The sequence below is a fragment of the Typopeltis vanoorti genome, chromosome 21 (genome assembly GCF_054136105.1).
Source record: "Typopeltis vanoorti isolate ZY-2024b chromosome 21, IOZ_Tvanoo_1.0, whole genome shotgun sequence".
Taxonomy (NCBI): domain Eukaryota; kingdom Metazoa; phylum Arthropoda; class Arachnida; order Uropygi; family Thelyphonidae; genus Typopeltis; species Typopeltis vanoorti.
Genome location: NC_143569.1, coordinates 90754428 through 90775621, shown reverse-complemented (window position 1 = coordinate 90775621; position 21194 = coordinate 90754428). Strand labels below are relative to the sequence as shown.

At 34.8% G+C, this 21194-nt stretch overlaps 1 protein-coding gene across 2 annotated transcripts in view; it reads right to left on the bottom strand.

Moving 5' to 3' along the window:
- Vps39 (vacuolar protein sorting 39) overlaps positions 1-21194 on the bottom strand; it is a 296426-nt gene that overhangs the window by 178325 nt on the left and 96907 nt on the right. For both annotated transcript variants that reach the window (XM_090410885.1, XM_090410886.1), the window contains exon 10: positions 11660-11783. In XM_090410885.1, coding sequence (XP_090267011.1) covers positions 11660-11783 — 124 coding nt within the window. The remainder of the gene's footprint in view (positions 1-11659; positions 11784-21194) is intronic.

Here is a 21194-nt window from a genome sequence, read left to right as displayed (position 1 = left end):
GAGGACAGATGAAGGTTTGTAGATTATAAAGTTTAGTGGAAAAGAGGGGGACATGATAGAAACTTTTAAGATATTAAAGGGATTTTATAAAATCGATGCAAGTGAAATTTTTCAATATATGACAGAGAACCAAGAGCCATTTTGGTCTCCCATGATGAGTCTGGTCTCCATGGAGATGTAAATAATAATAATTGGTGTCTACTAGAGGTTTCAGGAAATTGATCAGATACATATAATTAAACAATTATGTGAGAAATTTTGGGGAATGCGATATAAAAGTTCATCAAATTTTTCATTTCCAACAAGCATATGATAATGTTAATAAAGGAAAATTACATGAAAATCCTTTCCTTCATGGTTACACAGTGATCAGAATTCATTATAAAAAATTATGGAAACAACCAACATGTTAGAATAAAACTTCAGTTTAATATAAACCAAAATTTTGTTTATATTAAACATTTTGGTTCATATTAAACTGAAGTTATACTCTAACATGGTAGTTGTTTCCATAATTTTTATAATAAAAATTACATAAGATTAAAGAAAGTTTTTTCACTTGGTTATAAATTATCATATTATTATGTAATCCTTTATCCAAGTGTAAGCAGAAAATTGCACAGGAAGTATCTTCATGACTAGGCTACCTGTATATAGAGGCTAATGACTTCACATTAACTGCAATTGTATCTTTCTATATGCAAGTAATTACTTTGAAAGACTTAAATGAAACAGTGACAGAAACGTAACACACAATTTTCAAGGGGAATGCAAAGGGAATATCATCAGTACTTGAGGTGGAAGCTATCAAAAATCTGAAATGTGGAAAGGCAGCTGGAGTAGAATATTCTACCAGAAATGCTCAAATATGGAGGTATAAAAGTTTTGCAGTGGCTATAGACTGCATAATAATTATTATGTAACACCTCTAGGGAGTCCAAGGACTCATCGTGAGAGGGCACACTACTCTACTTTGCTAAATACATCTCATCCTCTCCACCACTACTTAATTCTCCAGCTACGACACTACTACCATCAATGCCCTCTACAACCATCATCACTAACAGTATTTTTTATCTGTAATTGCATGTGTCCTGAAGGTCGATTTGTCTGTATGCAGGATGAAAAACCAGTTTCCAGGAGAAAAAATCCTGCTACCACCATATGAGATCTGGTCAGGATATCAAATTCAAGATAATTGGAGCAGAGTTTCCATGATTTCCCATGTATAAAAAAGGGAATAAAGCTGAATGTGAAAATTATACAGAATTTCTCTACTAAGACCAAGAATAAGACAAGGATCTCAACTTAAGTTTTGTAGATCTGAAAAAGGCATATTACAAGGTGCCCAGGGAAAAGTTTTTCAAAATACTACAGTTTTATGGAGTAAACGGAACATAAATAGAACATAATAAGATTTATGCAAGTATACTTGAAAAGAGGTTGAGAAAAATTGTGGATGAAAAACTTGGAGAAGAACAAGCTGCATTCAGGCCAAATAGAGGTTGAAAGGACCAAATTTGTTGATATATCATGGTAATATGACAAGGATCGCTACTTTAGTTCTGTAGATCTGAAAAAGGCAATTACAAGGTGATCAGGGAAAAGTTTTTCAAAATACTACAGTTTTATGGAGTAAATGGAACATAATACCAGGTAATACATGTCTATATTTATGTTGTAAGCGGTTAGAATTGAAGGCATACAGATAGATAATTTGATGTAAAATCAGGTGTAAGACAAGAAAGAATGCACTTTATTTCCACTCTTGTACAAGATCTGGATCACATTATGAAAGATAGAAGTATTAAAACTAATATTAAAATTGAAGATATCAAATTTAGCTCTTTACTTTATGCAGATGATACTGCACTCCTAAACACATCCAGTCAGTGTAAGTCTCCAGGATTCTTGAACTAAATTACAAAGTAGCTATAACAAATTTGGCATGAAACCCAACAATAAAAAGACCAAAACTATGCAAATAGGCACAAACACAGAAAACTTGAGCTGCATTCTGAATGGAGAACCTATTGAATAAGTAAAATATTGCTATTTAGGCTCAATGTTTAGTGAAGATGGCAAGTTAAATCTGGAAATAGACAACAGAATAAGCAAAACTGATGTGGTGAGGAGACAGTTAAATAAATTTATACGGAATAAGAGAGAAATTAGCCAACACCAAACTAGCAGTATACAAGAAAGTGTTCACAGTTTTAAGCTATGGATCTGAGAGTTGGATTAGAAATAAAGCACTCAATCATAGATTTGAAACTAAAGATGTCAGAGTTCTTAGAAAAATTAGGAGTCTGAACAGGTGGCATCAATGGCAGAATCATATGAAAAATGAAGACATTAGGAAGGAACTTGACATTGTCTGTATTCAAGAATAAGTGAGCAGGGCTAATTTAAGGTGGTATGGTCACTTAAATATAATGCAAGAGGAAAGGTAAACAAAACAGGTGTTTGATGCCAAGATGGCAGAATCAAGACCCAGAGGAAGACCAAGGTGTAGATGGATTGATTCAGTCCAAAGAGCCTTAGAAAAATGAAATATTAGATATGAGAATAATGAAGTGCTGACAAGTAATAGACTAATTTGGAGGAAAATTATTGATAGGAGATTATTAATAATGTAAATTTAATCTTTTAGTGCTCTCATATTAGCCTGAACACTCCTGTATGTATATATATATATATACACAGGTATCCCTCGATTAACACGGTTAATTAATCCCTTGATGTTACCGTATATATATCAAAATCGAGTTAATCAAATCTAATAATCAATGGTAAAAATTACCATTCGTCCATGATCGATTACTGTATTAATAATTCATTTTATATGGTACTCTTTTAGGAAAGATAAAAAATGAATGCAAAGTAAATGTTTAATAAATACTTTACCTACATTATTAACTGCAATTTTTTTATCAAAAGAAGTTATCAAGAGTCGTTTGAACAGTTTTGGTTTTTTCTTATCAGCATAAATTCTATGATAACAAGCCAAATGACTCTCCAGACCTCAGCAAACAAGCAATAAAACATAAAGAAAAGACACTGCAAATATAATACATGATGGTACAAATTAAGTGGATATTGAATCCAACATTATTTCATAGCCGAATATAGAAACTACAAGAGTTTCGTGCCGAATATATAGAAACTACAAGAGTTTCGTGCCGAATATATAGAAACTAAAAGTTTCGGCAGATGCAAGCATAAGCAACCTTATGGGCAACTCATAGTAAAGGTGGAGTAAGCTCCAGGTCACTTTCCTTAGTATTTTCCATAACATAAAGCACATCTCCTAGAGCAGTGCTTCCCAAACTTCTGGATGTCAGGGCTCCCTTTGGAAAAATTAAAATATTTCATGGCCCCCTTCGAAAAAAATCGTAATATAGACACATATTATAATATTTATTGTATTTATATTCAATACAAAACATGCACAGCGAATATTGCAAAAATCAAATGCAAATATTACATTTCTAGCATCTTACATACACAATTAACATGGCATATTATCTCATATTTTTATATAGATAGATATATTGTTATTGTACATTTGCAGTACAAGCACATGAAACGTAAAACGATTAGTAATAAAGAAAGAATTAAAAACATAAAAGAAGTTTAATAACAATTTAATGTGATGGATGTGTTTCAATACTGCTACACCAATATCAGGTGAAATATTTCAAACTGCAATTCTTAGATTTCTGCTTTGAAATGAAACTTATATGAATACTCATATATTTACTAATATTCATTAAGCGGCGAAATACACAGGAAGCAAAATTTGTGAACCCGCACCAATGTGTGATTTTTTTTCAATTAAAATATAAAAAATAAGAAAAAAATAAAAATTAAAATTAAATAGATTCTTTTAAGATTAAAAAAATCTACTTAAGTCTTAAAACATTTTCAATTTATTTTCATTATTTCACGGCCCCCCTCAACAAAACTTGCGGCCCCCAAGGGGGCTGCGGCCCACAGTTTGGGAAGCGCTGTCCTAGAGGACATATATGATAAATAAGCTCTTTATTTCAGTAATACATGATGGTTTATTTATTTTCAGTTACAATCTAGAAATTATTGAACAAAGAATAAAAAACAAACAACTAAACCATACTATACTAACATTGGAGGTCGCAGTATCTCTCAGATACAATTTACTGTCACAAAACATAAATATCACAAACCTTTACATAACATGTGTTAAACCAAACTGACAGCAAAAAAACAGTGTGGAATATCACTCGTAACATATGAATGCACAGCTATTCATGACCTCCAAGCTATACACTGAATTGTGTAAAAATATTTATAATTAACTTCGGCGCGTTAAGCAATGGATACCTGTATGTGTATATATATATATGTATGACTACTACTATTAACCAATATTCCGACACAAGAAGTTCTCCATATTTTAAAGAACAAGATTTCAAATAAAATGTTCTCTCTATTATCTCACTGTGTAAATTCTGGCTATTTTGAATTCGAAGGTAAACTACATAAACAGGTCAAAGGATTAGCTATGGGAAGCCCCCCTCTCTCTCCTACATTAGCCAACATTTTTTTCGAGGATTTTGAACAAAAGGAAATCTCCTCTTTTAGTTTAAAACCAAGAATTTGGCTTAGATATGTGGACGATATATTCCTCATATGGGAGTATGGTATTGAGAATCTTCACAGGTTTCTCAACCATTTAAACAACCTCCATCAGGATATAAAAATTGACCATGGAGATTGAAGAAAATAGTTCCCTCTGTTTCCTTGATGTTAAACTCACCAAGATGCCTGAATCAATAAAAGTCTCTATATTTAGAAAGCCAACACACACGGACAGATATTTGCATGCGTCCTCACATCACCATCCAGCGCAAAAGTTGGGTATTATATCAACTCTTGCGAATCGTGCAAGATCTGTACTGTCAGATGAAGAACTAAAAAAAGAACTACAACATCTTAAATGGACCTTTAAAAGCAATGGCTACTCTTTAAAAAAGTATCAATAAACAATTATCCCACCGTCAATGTAGAGACACAGAATGACTCCAAAGGTTATATCTCCTTGCCATATATCAGCACACTATCCAAAAAACTGAGTAGAATCTTAAAGAAATTCAACACATACAAACGTGCTTCTCGACTCTTCCAAAAATAAGATCAAGATTCACAACTATAAACAATCTCACTACCTTCTACAATTTCCAGGTGTATACAAAGTCACATGTGAGTGCGGAAAACCTTACTATGGCCAAATGGAGAAATCTATTCTCCTACGTCTCGAGGAGCACCAGAGAGACATTGCTTATAAGAGAACCAGAGCAACTGCCCTGTCAGGCCACGTACTGTTTTCAATAAACATGAACAACGAAAGCCGCCAACATGAAGTAAATTGGACAACAACTTCAAACCTATACATCTGCCATGATGAGGTAGAACACCGCATTGTAGAGTCAAAAGAAATCACCCCGGCCCCTCTTCATATGAACAATAATCTCAGCTATAATTTGCCTGACTCTTTCAGCTCTACTATCAGATACTGGAGATCGCGTGGTTCCACAAACGCACAAGTGTACAACAACAGAACTTTAACACGGACTATAGCTCAAGTTCATAATAACTGTAATTTACAGTCGAATATCATAACTTTATAATTGTATAGCTTTAGAGTGTCTCAATATTTATTTCAGTGTCTTTTAATATCTTTCTATGTTCTTAACGCCTGATAAAGTCAATCTCAACGAAACATGTTGCGTTTTCAAATAAATCTCCATTTGTTATAATACTCGGGTTTATAGTCAGTTTATATTAAAAATGAATATATATATATATATATATATATCAGGAAATTCATGATGATGAAAAAAATTATTAAATAATAGATAACTAGGGTTTAAGCTGTATGTTTTTCTTTTATTTATACTAGAAATTATTGAACAAAGAATAAAAAACAAACAACTAAACCATACTATACTAACATCAGAGGTTATTTCTGGAACTAAAATCAACCCCAACCTACTGGCTCCCAGTGCTAAGCAACAACCCACCTCCATACATCCACAGACCCAACTTTCTTCTACATGAATACAGCAAAATCATGGAAATCCAAAATCTTCCAATCTATGAACCCCTAGAAATAAACAGGCTAAAGTCAAGACACTCTCCAATCTTAACAGCAAAATATCTTGCAGAGACAAGCTTCAACATGAAGGAGAAGTGGAAAGAGTCCTGGTGTAACACTTCAACAGGGATCTTCCATGAATTAGTGGACCCAACACAGATAACTTCGGGTTTTGACCTACCTCGGAAAACTTGGTCTGCCCTTAACTGAATCTGCACCAACCATGGCAGATGTGCAGACCACCTTTACAAATGGGGCATGATTGCCTCACCCAGGTGCGACTGTGGATCACCCTGCCAGACAATTAATCATATTATAGCAGAATGTGTCCTACGTGCATACAGTGGAAACCTGTCAGACTTCATCCATGCTACACCAAGTGCAGTCGACTGGATAATTAATCAACCTAGACATTCAGACATCTCTTTTATGACTGTATTATCTTCTTATTGTACATATATATTAAGGATTAATGAAATGTAACTTTTCATGTGTGAGCCATATGCTAAATAAATAAATTTATACTAGATGTATTTCCTCAGTATGTTTCGCTGTCTATATGGATAACAGCATCTTCAGGAAATTATTAAGAATCATTTCAAAATATAGGCATAAAACATTATGAGAAAAGCATATAAGATGTCCAGTAGGTCAATTAATAGGAATGAATATTTATATTATTCTATTTATATTACACTATCTGTGGCATAACCACACCCTCAATAGTTATATACCCAAGGCAATCAACAAAATTCTTAATATACCTCCTACAACTACTGCACTTAAAACAAGATTTTAAGAATGCAACATGCTACCTTCTATCAAGAATGTTACAGAAAAAGTGGAAAAGTTGCTCCATGAGTACAACATTAAAGTGGTTTTCTTTATCATTACATAAAATCTCCAGATTCTTACATCCACTGTGACCTCCACTTCATCCAATGAAAAAAAACCAGGAATTTATGAGATTCATTGCTCTTGTGGCATATGATATATAAGCCAAACAGGAAAGTTGTTGAGAATCTGTATGTCTGAACATAAGAGATGCTTTTTCTTTTCTAAACCGCTTAGGGAATTGAACAACGTAGATCCAAATATAAATTAAATTACACTTTAATAAATGTTTCCGATATTTTGGCAACGTCACGTTGCCATTTTCAAAAGGAACTTACAAAAAGGCACGTGCATGCAGACACTACAACACAGTAACTGAAAATGAAGATATGAAGCTATCATTCTCCTAGAAGTCCTGATGGTGCCCTCTAGTGATCTAAGTAGGTGTTCTTGGCCGTTGGGCTGAAGGTCTGCTGATTTATGCCTCCCTAATTTGGGGCAGTCGCATACAACTAAATTTGTTGAGGTTTGGAGAGTTTCTTAGAGCCAAGGCTGATTCCATAAATGGTCTTTCGAATTTGTATTTGCTACAGTGTATTACTGTAGCTTTCTTCCACCGTATTCTGTGGCGTGTATCCAGAGCATGGTCTGCAAGACCAGAATGGCTGTACTTGTGAAACCGGATGTAGTCGTTGTGTTCAGAAATTTTGATATTCACTGTCCTGTCTGTTTGGCCAAAGTATGACAGTTTACAACTGCAAGGGACCTGGTATACACCAGGTAGGGCTAGGGGAAGTGGTTGGTCTTTGGCGGAGCGGATAAGGGATGCCAATTTTCTGTAAGGTGTGTAACAGGAGGTGAGGTCATGTTTTTTTTAAAATTTTGGTAATTTTTTCCGAGGTGCCTCAGATGTAGGGAATGGTGATGGATTTAGAGTAATCTTTGTTGTGGAAGGGGGAGGAGGGGGGTTGTGGTTTGTAGGTTTTAATATTTTTCGGATTTTTTTTTTTTTTTTTTTTTGGGGGGGGGGGGTAGCCATTGGCTGAGAAAGTGTTGAGGATGTGATTTAGTTCAGTGTTTAAGGTCATGTCGTTAGAACAGATTAGTTTAGCCCTGTTGTATAGTGTTTTCACTACTCCATATTGTTGTGAGGGGGGGGGATTGTTGGTGAATGTATCTGCCTGTATGGGTGGGTTTTTATAAACTGAGAAAACCAAGGTTCCATCAGGCTGGCAGGTGACTAGTGTGTCTAGGAAAGGGAGGCTGTTGTTTTCCTCTTTTTCCAGGGTGAACTTGATTCTGGAGTGTTGGTTATTTAAGTGTGTTAAGAAGGAGAGGAGTGTTTCAGAGCCATGTGGCCAAATAGTGAACACATCATCAACATAACCAAGCCATATGGTTGGTTTTTGTGGTGCAGAGGCTAAGGCTCAAAGGTCTCCATAAAGAAATTGGCCAAGGGTGGGGAGAGTGGTGAACCCATCGCTGTCCCCTCTATTTGTTTGTAGAATTTTCCCTGCCCAAACGAAATAGCCTGAGTTCATTGTGAACTGAAATAGGGCTGAGGATATCGTGAGAAAATTTAGCTTGGATTAGCTCGAAAGTTTCCTTGAGTGGGACATTTGTGAATAAGGAGGAGACGTCAAAGCTGACCATTATGTCAGTATGTTGGAGTGTAAGGTTTTTCTATGCTGGCTTTGAAGTGGGCTGAGTTTTTTATGTGTGATGGTGTGTTGTGTTGCCAGCATAGTGTGTGAGCTCTTTGGCCAAATGTTTAGCTAATGTGTATGTGGGGGAATCAATGCCATCCACTATGGCACATTTTCTTTATGTATTTTTGGGAGTCCGTAAATATGGGGGGGGGGGGTCATAGAGTTAAACGGCTTTAATCTGTTGGTAACTTCTACAGGCTAAGAAGTGACTTTCTTAAGGAGCCTGTGAAGTTTTCTAATTTGTGAGTTGGTAGGTTTGTATTCGATAGGGAGGTAAGTAGCCCGATCTAATAGAAGAGCATTAAGCTTACCTTTGTAGTCCTTTTGGTTAAGTACTACAGTGCATTTCCCTTATCCGCTTTGGTGATAACTAATTCTTTATTATTCCTCATTTCCTGTAGAGCTTTAAATTCCTTGTTGAATATGTTGGTTTTTGGTGGCCTTGCTTTGGAGAGAACACAAGCTACATCCAGTCTTACACTGTTGGCGATTTGATGTAGAAGGTGGTGGCAGATTCCGCGTTCGATCTGGATCATAATATCCTCACTAAGTATTTTTCTGGGAGCAATGGCGAAGTTGAGGCCACGTGAAAGTGCATTGAGTGCTTCAGGCTTCAGGGTGACTGAAGAAAGGTTGATTACAGTGTTGGTAGCAAGTTTTGGATTGACGGTAGAATTCTTTTTTAATTTTTCGAATTTACTTCATCTACGAGAATAAGAGATGCTGAAAAAGGAAAAAGCCTGGTTGGCTGAGTGGTTACTGTATTCATTTTCCAACTAACAGGCTGCAGGTTTGAATCCTGCTGTGGGTATTTTGTGACTGTCTTTAGGTGAGAGATGAATTTCATTGGCCAGTGTGAGACCATTGCCCTGTTTATTAGAGGCCTGAATTGGCTTGAGGAAGTTCCATGTTTGGTCTCTAGAGCAGGATTTCTGGATTATGTAAAAATAAAAAAAAAATGATAAAAATATGAAATTAATAAAAAGAAAAAAACCTAAATCCTTCATCCGACTACAGTACAAATGTACTATAGGTTTACCAATAACCTCTCGTGGGTGGGAACCACATAAAAAAAAATAAAATAAATAAATGAAAATAAATAAATCACATCCCATACAACTACCATATAAAATTAATAAAAATAGAAAGAAAAAAATCCAAATCCTTCATCCGCCTACAGTACATGGTAACCACATAAAAAAAATAAAATAAATAAATCATGTTTGGCATCCCATACAACTGCCATTGGCCTTCAAGTAGTTTGGAAATAAAGAAAAATGCCTTATATTGATCGTAATTGTTTTTAAAAGAAAGTTCAAGGAAGCCTCTGAAATGCTGCAGATCCCCACACAATGTAACAAAAATCAAGGCTTAATCCTACACCAAGTTTGGTCTGCTTTCATTAAAAATCTAACTACTGCAGACCTAGGATACAATGCACATGATGCTAAAGAAGGTAACAGCAGCAACTAGCATTGTTCTAACACATATACAATAATTAATTTAAGGTTTTTATTCTGGTTATTTATTTATATGTATGAATTATGACGTTCTCATAACATCTAATATGTGTAATTCATTGTTTCTAGTCTCTTTTCTACACAACTTTTAATACTATTTACAAAACACTAAACTAGCTATATACAAGACAGTGTTCAAACCAAATTTAACTTATGGATCTGAATGCTGGGTTAGGAATAAAACACTTGATCAAAGCTGGAAACTACATATATATATATATGAGATTTCTGAGAAAAGCTGGGAATAAACAGATAGCAATGATAGTATCATATGAAAAATGAGAATATTAGGAAGTAATCTGATATGGTTAGCATTCATTCACGTGTTATCAGAGCTAATATCAGGTGCTATGGCCACTTAAACAAAATGGGAGAGGAAAGGTTAACAAAACAAGTCTTCTTTGCCAGGAAAAAGACACAGAGGATAACCAAGATCTAGGTGGATGATACACCTAGTAAAAAGTGCTTTACAAGAGAGAATTATAAGATCTGATAATACTGGAGTCTTGACAGGTAACAGATTAATTTGGAAAAAAATTGTAGATAGGAAGTTAGTAATGATGTAATTTTTTCATTTTCATGTAGTACTATCATAATATCCTGTACACTTCCTGAAGTTACATATCAGGAATTTGAAGATGATGAGCATATTAGCTGAGGTGTGCATGTCAGTTTGTATTAAACATTGAACGATAGTTCAATGGAAAGTAATTCATGCATGTATCTAAAAAATGGAAGGAAACTGTTTTTTGATTTCCATTGTTAGCTCAGCTAACATCTTTAATTCCCTTATAGGGAATATATGAGGCCTTTTTAGCCTGAACTTTTGGAGACTGATTGGGCAGTTCAATCTCCACTGGTAGCCAATCAGAGATAGCTGGTCCAAGATCATTACTAATTTTAAGCAGCGTCCACTGAAGAGATGACTAACAAGTGCAACCATCTTGTAGTCCTTAACACAATATTTTTTAATGTCTGAAATAGCTTGGGTTCTACAGTTGATTTTCTTGAGTTTATGAGATGAAAAACCTGAGTTTTGCATGCCAAACGGGAGGAAAAAAATTTGCTTGGCCATTCCAGCGATAGACTAACTAGCTTAGAAAAATTACTCCAGCCTGCGACTAAAATCGAACATATGTCATTACATTCTTTGGGGGACCTAGTGCTCAGAAGTGCAAGCGCTATTTCTGCTGAGCTACACGGGCTACTTTATGTCCATTGTTAACTGTATAAAATCATCAAAAAGAAACAATTGTCTATTCCATAAAAATGCAAAATGAATGGTTAATTTTAATTAAGGTAATTTATTTTTAATAAGTGTCAATTATTCAAACAGTTTTTTTCTTAATAAAGAACGCCACACACTTAAAGAAAAAAAATGCTTAGAAATTAATATTGTTGCTATAATATCTTTATTACAATTTAATAAATGAAATAATTGCACAGAACATGAAAATTACCTTTTTCCACATGCTATTAAACGAGCCTTGGGTAATTCCACATTCTGAATCAAAAGTCTTTGCTCTGGTGCACGCACTTCCACATAGGATGGTAATAGTGCTATCAAATATGGCTGATCCTCTCCTAAGAAGAAATACTTGGGCCTAAAAATTCAGTCGTACAGCATAAAATGAAAAATAAACAATAACAATTTATATTTTAATTGCATAAAAATTACAGATAATTTTTATGCAAGGACTCTCAAAAGTTGGAATTTATTAAATACAGTAGTAATCTACCATTTATCTGACCTTCAAAACAATGACTATAACTATGACAATGCCTATAAAACTAATTAACTTATATAGTAGTTAGTTTATATTGAGAGATTGTAACTGACTTCTGGTAGAGCACCATGCCATATTGTACTTCAATTATCTGACCCCTCAATTATCAGAAAGACAAACTGCCTTCCAAATGTGGTCAGATAAACTGTATATTACTGTAATTGTTATTATTGGGGGGGGGGGAGCTCATGAAAACATGACAGCAGTTAATTATTCAATGAAAAAAAAAACGTCACTGGAGAACTAGTGCACTTCCATACTTCTATTTTTTTAGGAAATGACAACATAACCTATCATTAATTATAAAAACTTTAATAACTACCAATATTTCAACAATGATAATTGCCATCTTCAGGGATCACAAAACAATGATATGTGCCCACAGGCACTAACACACTAAGCAAATGAGTCTGAAAAAAGGCTACTGAAGTTGGTCCTAGAGGCCTAAAGGTGTCTCCCTAGGCTGATGTACTTAGAATGCAAGCTTCCCAAATTTTGGGGACAGTCTCATGCACTCAAATTTTTTGAGATTTGGGAAGTTTTTCAGAGCTGAGGCTGATTCAAGGAATAATCTTTCATACTTGTACTTGATGCAATGTAATAAAGTGGCCTTCTTCCAGCAAATTCTGTGGTAGGTGTCCAATGCATGGTCAGCAAGTTCTGAGTGAAACCAGATGTAGTCCTTGTGTTCAGATATCCTGATATTGGCTGTCCTGCCTGTTTGGTCATAGTACAGTTTGACCTGGTATACTCCACGTAGGTCTAGGAGAAATGGCTGGTTTTTGGTGGAGCAGATAAGAGATGCCAATTTCTTATGTGGTTTGTAACTAGTTGTGAGGCCATATTTTCTAAGGATTTTTATTAAGTTTTTTGGATTTACCCTGGATATATGGAATGGTGATAGATTTATTTCAATCTTTGTTGTGAAGGGGGGGGGGGTTGTAGTTAACTGGTTTAATATTTTTACAAGATGAAGAGGGGGGAGGGGGAGAGTATTGTTATTGGTAGCAGAGAAATTATGTCCTTCAAGAGTTGAAGTTGAAAATGGTAGTACTTGAAGAACTTGAAGCTGTTTGGTGTGAAGGTGAGATCAATAGAATAGTATAAATAATAGGATGCTGTTATAGGCTACGGAATGTGGAGAGTATCGATTGTGAAAGGTTTAAACAAATTGGTTGGGCAAGTAAAAGAAAGATGATCCTAATGGGAGATTTTAATTATAGGAATGTGAATTGGAAAGAACAGATAGTGTATAGTAACAAGGAAAGTGAATGTATTGAGTTTCTATGGGATAACTATCTGAAGCAGCATGTGATGGAAGCAACATGAGGTTTATTGGTGTTAGATTTGGTGATATCCTCACAGACGTGGTTGTGAATGAGGTATCAAACACTGCCACCTGTTGGCAAAAGTGATCATGAGGTATTGGTTTGGAAGGTAGTCAAAACAGAAAAAAGTTATCAAGAAGGTCTATATGTGGAACTATAAGGTCGGTGATTATCAGAAGTTCCACAGTCAATTAGCAGCAATACATTGGGTTGATGAATTGTATGGAAAAGATGTTGACAGTGCATATGAAATGATAGGCAGTATCTAACACAAGGAATGCATAACTGTATACCAAGAGTTGAGTGAATAAATAGAATAGAAGTGAAATCAAGCAAACAGTGTTACAAAAGAAGTTATTATGAAGGAAGTAGAAGGCAGTTTGCAGTGAAAAGATGCATGAAGAATATAAAGTGTAGGCCAGAAAAGTGACAAGCACAGTTAGAAAATAAAAAGTAGAATATATGAGAGGAGACTAGCCAATCAGGTCAAAACTAATCTGAGGAATTTTTTCTGCTATGTGACAAGCAAGAGGAAAAATAATTATGGCAGGTTGATGCTCATGGATATTTATGGTAGCAGAGTAACCATAGCAAATCATATAGTGGAATTATTTAACGAACACTTCATCAGTGTATGTCATAGTGGCGTGAATGATGCTGTGAAACATGTAGAAAGGAGGCAAGAATTAGGAGAATTAAAAGTGAAAGAATTGGAGGTGTATGAAGTGTTGCTCAAGTTAGATGTTAATAAGGCTGTAGGAATGGATGACATATCACCATGCATTTTTAAAGAATGTGCAAAAGAGTGATCCATGCTCTTATCCTGGTTATTTAATAAAAGTCTTGCAGTGGGTAAAGTTCCTAAGGAGTGGAAAGAAAGCAAAATAATACTCTACACAAGCATGGTTCAAGAACAGAAGTTTCCAATATACATCTGTCTGTTTGTCTGCAATTGTGATCAAAGTGTCGGAAAAATTGGCTAAATATAGAATACAGGACTGGGTTGACGAACATAAGATTATCTAGATGGTCAGCATGGGGTTTGTGAAGGGGAAGTCTTGTTTTAGCAATCTGCTTATGTTTTATGATAAGGTGATGAATATGTTGGATAAAAGAGAATCATATAGTAATATTCTTGGACTTTGCAAAGGCATGCGATAGATCACCACATGATAAATTGGTGTACAAGCTACAGAGGATAGGGATGGATAGTATATTGGTTAGATGGATCGAAGATTGGCTCTGAACAATTCCAGCAAGTTGTGTATGATGTAGCTGTGTCTCAGAAAAGGAAGGTGACCAGTGGCATGCCTTGGGGTCGTGTTCTTAGGCCCCCCTACTGTTTAACTTGTTTGTTAATGATATTTCTTGTGGCTTGACTGGGGATCTTCAAATGTTTGCCGATGATGCAAAGTTAGATAGAATTATCAGGAGTAGTGCTGATGTTAATTTTCTATAGAAGATTTGAATATGCTTTTAGCTTGGACAAATGAGTGGGGTTGCAGTTTTAATGTTAATAAATGCAAGGTGTTACACTTTGGGATATAGAGCATAAGGCTACATACTGTGTTGGTGGAGCTGTACTTCAAGAAGTGGATGAGATTCGGGATCTTGGAGTGATGGTGGACAGCAGACTAAGTTCTGAAGGCACATTGCACGTGCTGCAAAGACTGCACATGATAATAAGTATGTTGGCATGTAGGGAAAAGCAGGTGGTGATGCATCTATATAAAGCATTAGTCAGACCACAAATGGACTATTGCTCAGATTTGGTCACCAAGTTTTTATTGTGATGTGGAAACATTAGAGGGTCCAAAGATGAATAACCAAAGTGATATCAGGACTCAGGGTGCTCGTTATGAAGAGCATTTGAGAGAATGTGGATTACAGAGGTTGGTGGATAGGAAGAAAAGAGGGGAGATGATAGAGATCTTGAAGTCAGTTAAGGGATTCTATCAGATAAATACAGAAGAAATTATAAAAAGTGGATGCTAAGATGGGAAGAATGAGGGGAGCCATCCCTGGAAGTTGTATAAAATGTGAAGAAGGGAGTGAGGAGTAGATTTTTTATATGGAGAGTTATTAGTGAGTGGAATGCATTGCCTAAGTGTGTTACAAGTGCAGGTAGTGTAAATAACTTCAAAGTTCATTATGATAGACATGCTATTAGTTGAGTGGGCCCCCCTACAATGAATCTGTTGACTCCATGAATGTTGCCAAATAATAATAATAATAACAATAATCACAAAAACCTCTTTGCATATGCATTATAGACACATATTACAAATGAACATTGCATTATTAGTGAGAGTTTAGTCACTATTTCTCAGAATTTTGAAATTTTTTGACCTTCATTCTGATTAAGATTGGGTTGACTGAAGAGATTCATGACATTCTTTGAAGAGTCTAAAATTTGAAAGAGTTTGTGTGTGAAGAATTTTTGTGTTGTCCCACAGGATTTTGTGGTAAGTAGAAACTCCACGTTTGCAAGACCAGATTTCTAGCTTGGAGAAAAATGGATTCATATGTTCTGATTGTCAGTTGTCTATAGCAAGACCAGTTTGTCCAAAATAAGACAAATTGCAGGAACAAAGAATCTGGTACACTCTTATGCAGGATTGAAAAAATCTTGTTTACTGGCTTGAAAGTCATCTGGAATTCAAATTTTAAAATCACATTTTAAAACTTTTGAGATGCATACAGAAATACCTTAAAAGGCATTAGTTAATAAGCTAGTAGTAGGAGTCTAATTATTCCAAGATGTGTTTTAACTTGGAACGAACAAAGCCACTGAGAAATGTCTTTCATAGATTGTAATTCTAGTCTGAGAGTATCCTTAGAAGAGCAGATAACATGTGCCTTGCAGGCAAAAGTTTTGACAATTCTGAGTGATGTATAGTGTCCTGGAGTATGTATCTTTCAAATGTCAGCTTGTTATAAATGGAAAAGCTGAGTGAGCCATCCAGTTTTCACTTTAACCCCTTAACATACAAAGATGTCTGTGACACGTCTTTTGTTTATTGCACCAAAATTGATTTTGAATTTTGGTTTCACATATAAATACAACTGAATATAGACAGTAGACAATCTTGTGCCTATTTCCTTTCAGCCGAGAAAAGTTGCCAACAGCATGTATCGGCTATTTCGTTTGCACAAATTCATCATTATTTTTCAAATAATGATGAATTTGATCCAGCAAATCACCCTCGCCCAAAAAATTGGCAGAAAAACGACCGCTTTCTGATTTTTAATTGGTATGTTAAGGGGTTAATAGTGAATTCAAGAAAGGAAGGACTCCATTTTCTTTTTCTAATGATGCAAAACTTTATTCCAGGGAAAAGGTTGTTAATTTATCTAAAAGTCTGTTTAATTCTTCACCTAAATATGGTGAAACAGAAAACATAATGAAACCAAGTAGTGGGACAAGGGATGTTAGTAGTGAAGAGACATTCTTCCAAATATTCCATGAAATAATTTGATAATGGAGAGCTAATGACACAATCTTCCACCTGCTTGTAGAGATTACCTTGCCAGGAAAAGTATATGGAGTGTACAGCAATGTTAAATAATTTAAGGATGTCAGCTGGAAAGTTCTTAAAAAGCAGTTGAATAGTTATATATATAATGAAATGTTGAAGAGGGAAATGTCAATGTCAAAGATCATCATAATGTCAGAGCAGTAAATCTTTCACTTTAGAGATTTTACGTAGTGATGTTTTCTGTTCTATTGGAGACTAGAATTACAATCTATAAAGGTCAACATGATTCTCAATGGATACCTTTCATCCAAATAATACCACATCTTGAATATTTATTAACCTACTAATAGTTCAGTGTCCAATTATAAGAGAATTTCCATTTTTTATACGAAAGACATTTCTGAATACATCTTGAAAATTATAAAAAATTATTATTCAGATAACTTTCAAGTCAGTAAACAAGATTTCCTTGATCCTTCCTTCCGCCAAACACAGACTTCCTCATTTGGCTCACATGAGAGTATACCAAATTCCTCATTCCTGCAATCTCACCTATTTTGGCCTGCTGGTTTTACTGGAGACATCCATTAATTAGAACTTATGGATTACATCCATTTCCTAGTAAGAAGTCTGGTTGTGCAGAACACGGAGTTTCTGCTAACCACAAGATACTATAAGATAACAAAAAATTCATCAAATTTTCAAATATTTGAGAGACTCTCCAAAGAATGCTATGAAGCTCTTTGCAATCAATTCAATCATAATTGGAATAATGCTTTAAAAATTTCAAAATTCCAGGAAATAGTGACTTTGAACTCTCATTAATAACCCAACATCCATTAGTTAGTTAATATGCACTTGCAAAGTTGACACATTTTTTTGTGATATATCTATATATGCTCTGTTACATGGGAATATATTTATATATTCTTTTTACAATGTGAAATAGATATACAGTAATCTACCATTTATTCGACCCTTCAATTATCAAAACAGTGAACTCGGATAACTAAAGTAATATTACATGGTGCTCTACACAGAAGTCAGTTGGCATACAAGGATCAGTTAACTGAATGGTCATTGTTATGACAGTCAGATCGACAGAAGATTATTGTATATTCTTTTAATGACACACATGCATTCTTAATTTATTCATCACATCTTACACATAATTTTGATTCAATGTAATCAAATAATCTTTTTATTGTATATGTCCCTATATGCCATTTTACATGCAAATTCATAATTCAATTTTCATTTTTAATTTATTAAATTTTCTTTTCTGAAACCTTCTCTGCACAATACACTTTTATATCTTTGTAATCAGCTTTGCTTCTTTGTCCTTTGGCCATGTTTGTTTATAACAGTATGATCTGCAATAAGTCTTCTCACTCCACGTATACCCATATAATAATAATGCCTATATTTTCAATTTTCCACAGGTTCCTGATAGTTTCATGTGAGTGGCTGGAGAGTAGCAGAATGGATGACAACTGACTCTAATGTCTTTTGTCATTCCATTCTAGTTTTATATGACTGTCTGTTCTTTTTTTGTGCATTTACTTTGATGATGTGATGAGATACTCATCACAAAATATATGTCTTATATTAAATTCATTATTTCTCTTTGTATAATTAATGGGTAGTGTTAATCAAATGAAACTTTTACTACAGCAATCTGTACAAAAAGAGAATAGTTTTGATAGCAGACAGTTTGCAATAAATTCCAGCACAGATAAAAATGAAAAAAAAAAAAAAAAAACCTCTGAAAGTTTGCTTTTATTTGGAATCTATTTATATTATAAAAAATAGGAGCTTTCACTGTGCTTTTGTTTTTTCATGACAGCCTCTAACTTCTTGGCTTTGCCACAGAGTTCTGAATTTAATATCATTGCAGATAACTTCATTACATGCCTCTGTCTCAGTGTGGTTTTCAGAGTCTGCCACTCCAAGGTTTGATTATTGTTTTCAGAACTGTTACTCTTTTCATTTAATAGAGTAACAGCTCTGGAGTGGCAGACTCTGAAGACCACACAGAGACAGAAGTATATAGTGAAGTTATCTGCAAGGATATAAAATTCAGAACTCTGTGGCAAAGCCAAGAAGTTAGAGGCCATCATGAAAAAACAAAAGCATAGTGAAAGCTCCTAGCAAGTATATCAATATGTGCTTTGAGAAAATACAGCATAAATGTAGGTAAGCAAACAGTGAGTAAAAACCAATCAAAAGTCTCAAAAAGACCTTGGTGAGAATATAGAAGATAAATATCAAGAAAGCAAATTAAAGATGTGAAGAAATTATATTCTTGTTTAACCCTTTATTCAAGTATCCGCAAACAAAAATTGGATGTGAAGACTTTTCTCTAGGCCAGTGGTGGCAAACCTTTTTATGTGCGCATGCCAAAAATTTACAAATCAAGTTGCTGACGCGATGGGCAGTTTTTAAAAGGGGAAAAATTAATAGATAATTAATCTAACTTAATTTATTTATTTATAAATTTATAATATGTATATTAATTTATAATACTTTATAATTATTTATTTCATAAATAAATTTTATATTATTTATAATATTTATTTATATATAAATTTATATTATTCAGTGCAAAATAGATTATTGTATTAAATTGATTTTAATGATGTTGGCTTGAAAAAAAAAACGGTAGTGAGAAAAATATTTATGCGTCATAACTCACTATAAAGTTAGCTGAGCAGGAGAAGCATCAGAAGGATGTCAACTTGTCGGTGAAACACTTACCATATTTACTCGAAAATAACTCGCCCTAGCGTATAATTCGCAACCCTGATTTTACTTTACGAAAAAAAACATTAAAAAAGTATTGCATATGCCTTACACATGAAAATTTTAAAACATGTTCATGTTGCGACGATAGTAACTCCCCCCCCCACCCCTGCGGGAGTAATGCCCTCTGCAACAGCCATTATACAGCAGATGCAAGAAAAACAAGTAGTTTTATTGTGTCCCTGAATAAGGTACAGAGCCTTTTGCAGCCTGTGCAATATATTTCTCAACAAATAGTGCAATTAGAGACAGCTGGAATAAAAACTTAAGGGTCAAAGCTGTATAACTGAGAGGAGACCTCCACATAGCCTTTAAAGGAATGCAGAGAACCGAACAGGGCTTCTAACCTAATGTCCAATCCACACCTTCTCGTGGTGCACCCTGTTGGGTATCTACCTGGATACCGAACGAACGAGCTGGCAATTTGGGATATAGCTAACCAAATTGTATTCTTATTGGCTTAAACCAAAATACAAAATGATGGTACAACATGTCAAAATTTCATGCCGGCTGGGGCTTCGCTCTGTTAAACAAGGCCCCCGTTGTTTTTGCCAGGGAACCTGGGCGAACAGCGAAAAGTCAGCTACTGGAACAAATCTGAAAGCACACCCCAACCCAACATCACCAGAGTTAAAGATCGGTACTATCAACATAAGAAGCCTGAATGGCAAAGAAATGGAGCTAGCTGAAGAATTAGATAAGTACCAGATCGACATAATAGGGGTGACTGAAACAAAAAAGACAAAAACTGGGGAGATCTTTCTGAGCAATAAATACAAAATGTTATATTCAGGCAATGACAATCAAGGAAAAGGAGTAGCCATAGTATTCAACACAAAATACGAGGCTAATCTTCTTGAATGGCAGTCAGTCTCAAGTCGAGTAATGTGGGCAAATATGAGAATGGGGAACTGGACAATGAGACTTATTTGTGCCTATGGGCCGACAGAAGGTTCTACTAAGGTAGGAGTGGAGGAATTTTTTGATGCTTTAGAAAAAGCAACTGACACAATGAAAAAGGAAAAGTTGGTCCTAGTTGGGGATCTAAATAGCAGAGTAGGAAATGATTGTGAGACATACAAAAATATTTTGGGAAAATTTGGAGAGAAGAGCAAAGCTAATAATAATGGCAAATATCTGTTGGATTTCTGCTCAGGACATGGACTGATTATTACTAACACCATGTTCCAACATAAAAATGTGCACAAATTCACATGGAGAGCAGAGGCTAGGAATAAGAAAAGTCTCATTGACTATGTTATTGTTGATAGTGACGTTTTCTCCCTGGTGCAGGACACCAGAGTGTACAGAGGATTTGAAATTGGAAGCGATCACTATTTAATCTTGAGCAGGATAAAATTGAATTTCATATTGAAAAGAATAACATGTAAGAAAGTTTTAAAGCGAATAAAAGTTAAGCAGCTCTCAGATGTGAACTGTAGACTAAAATACACAAAGATTATTGAAGAAAAAATGAAAGGGTTTGAGAACAGGAATCAAACCTTGGAGATTCAGTGGCAAACTCTGAAGAAAACATTGATTGATTCTCAGATATGAGAGTCCTGAGAAAGATTATAGGCGTGAAAGGATATTAGGAAA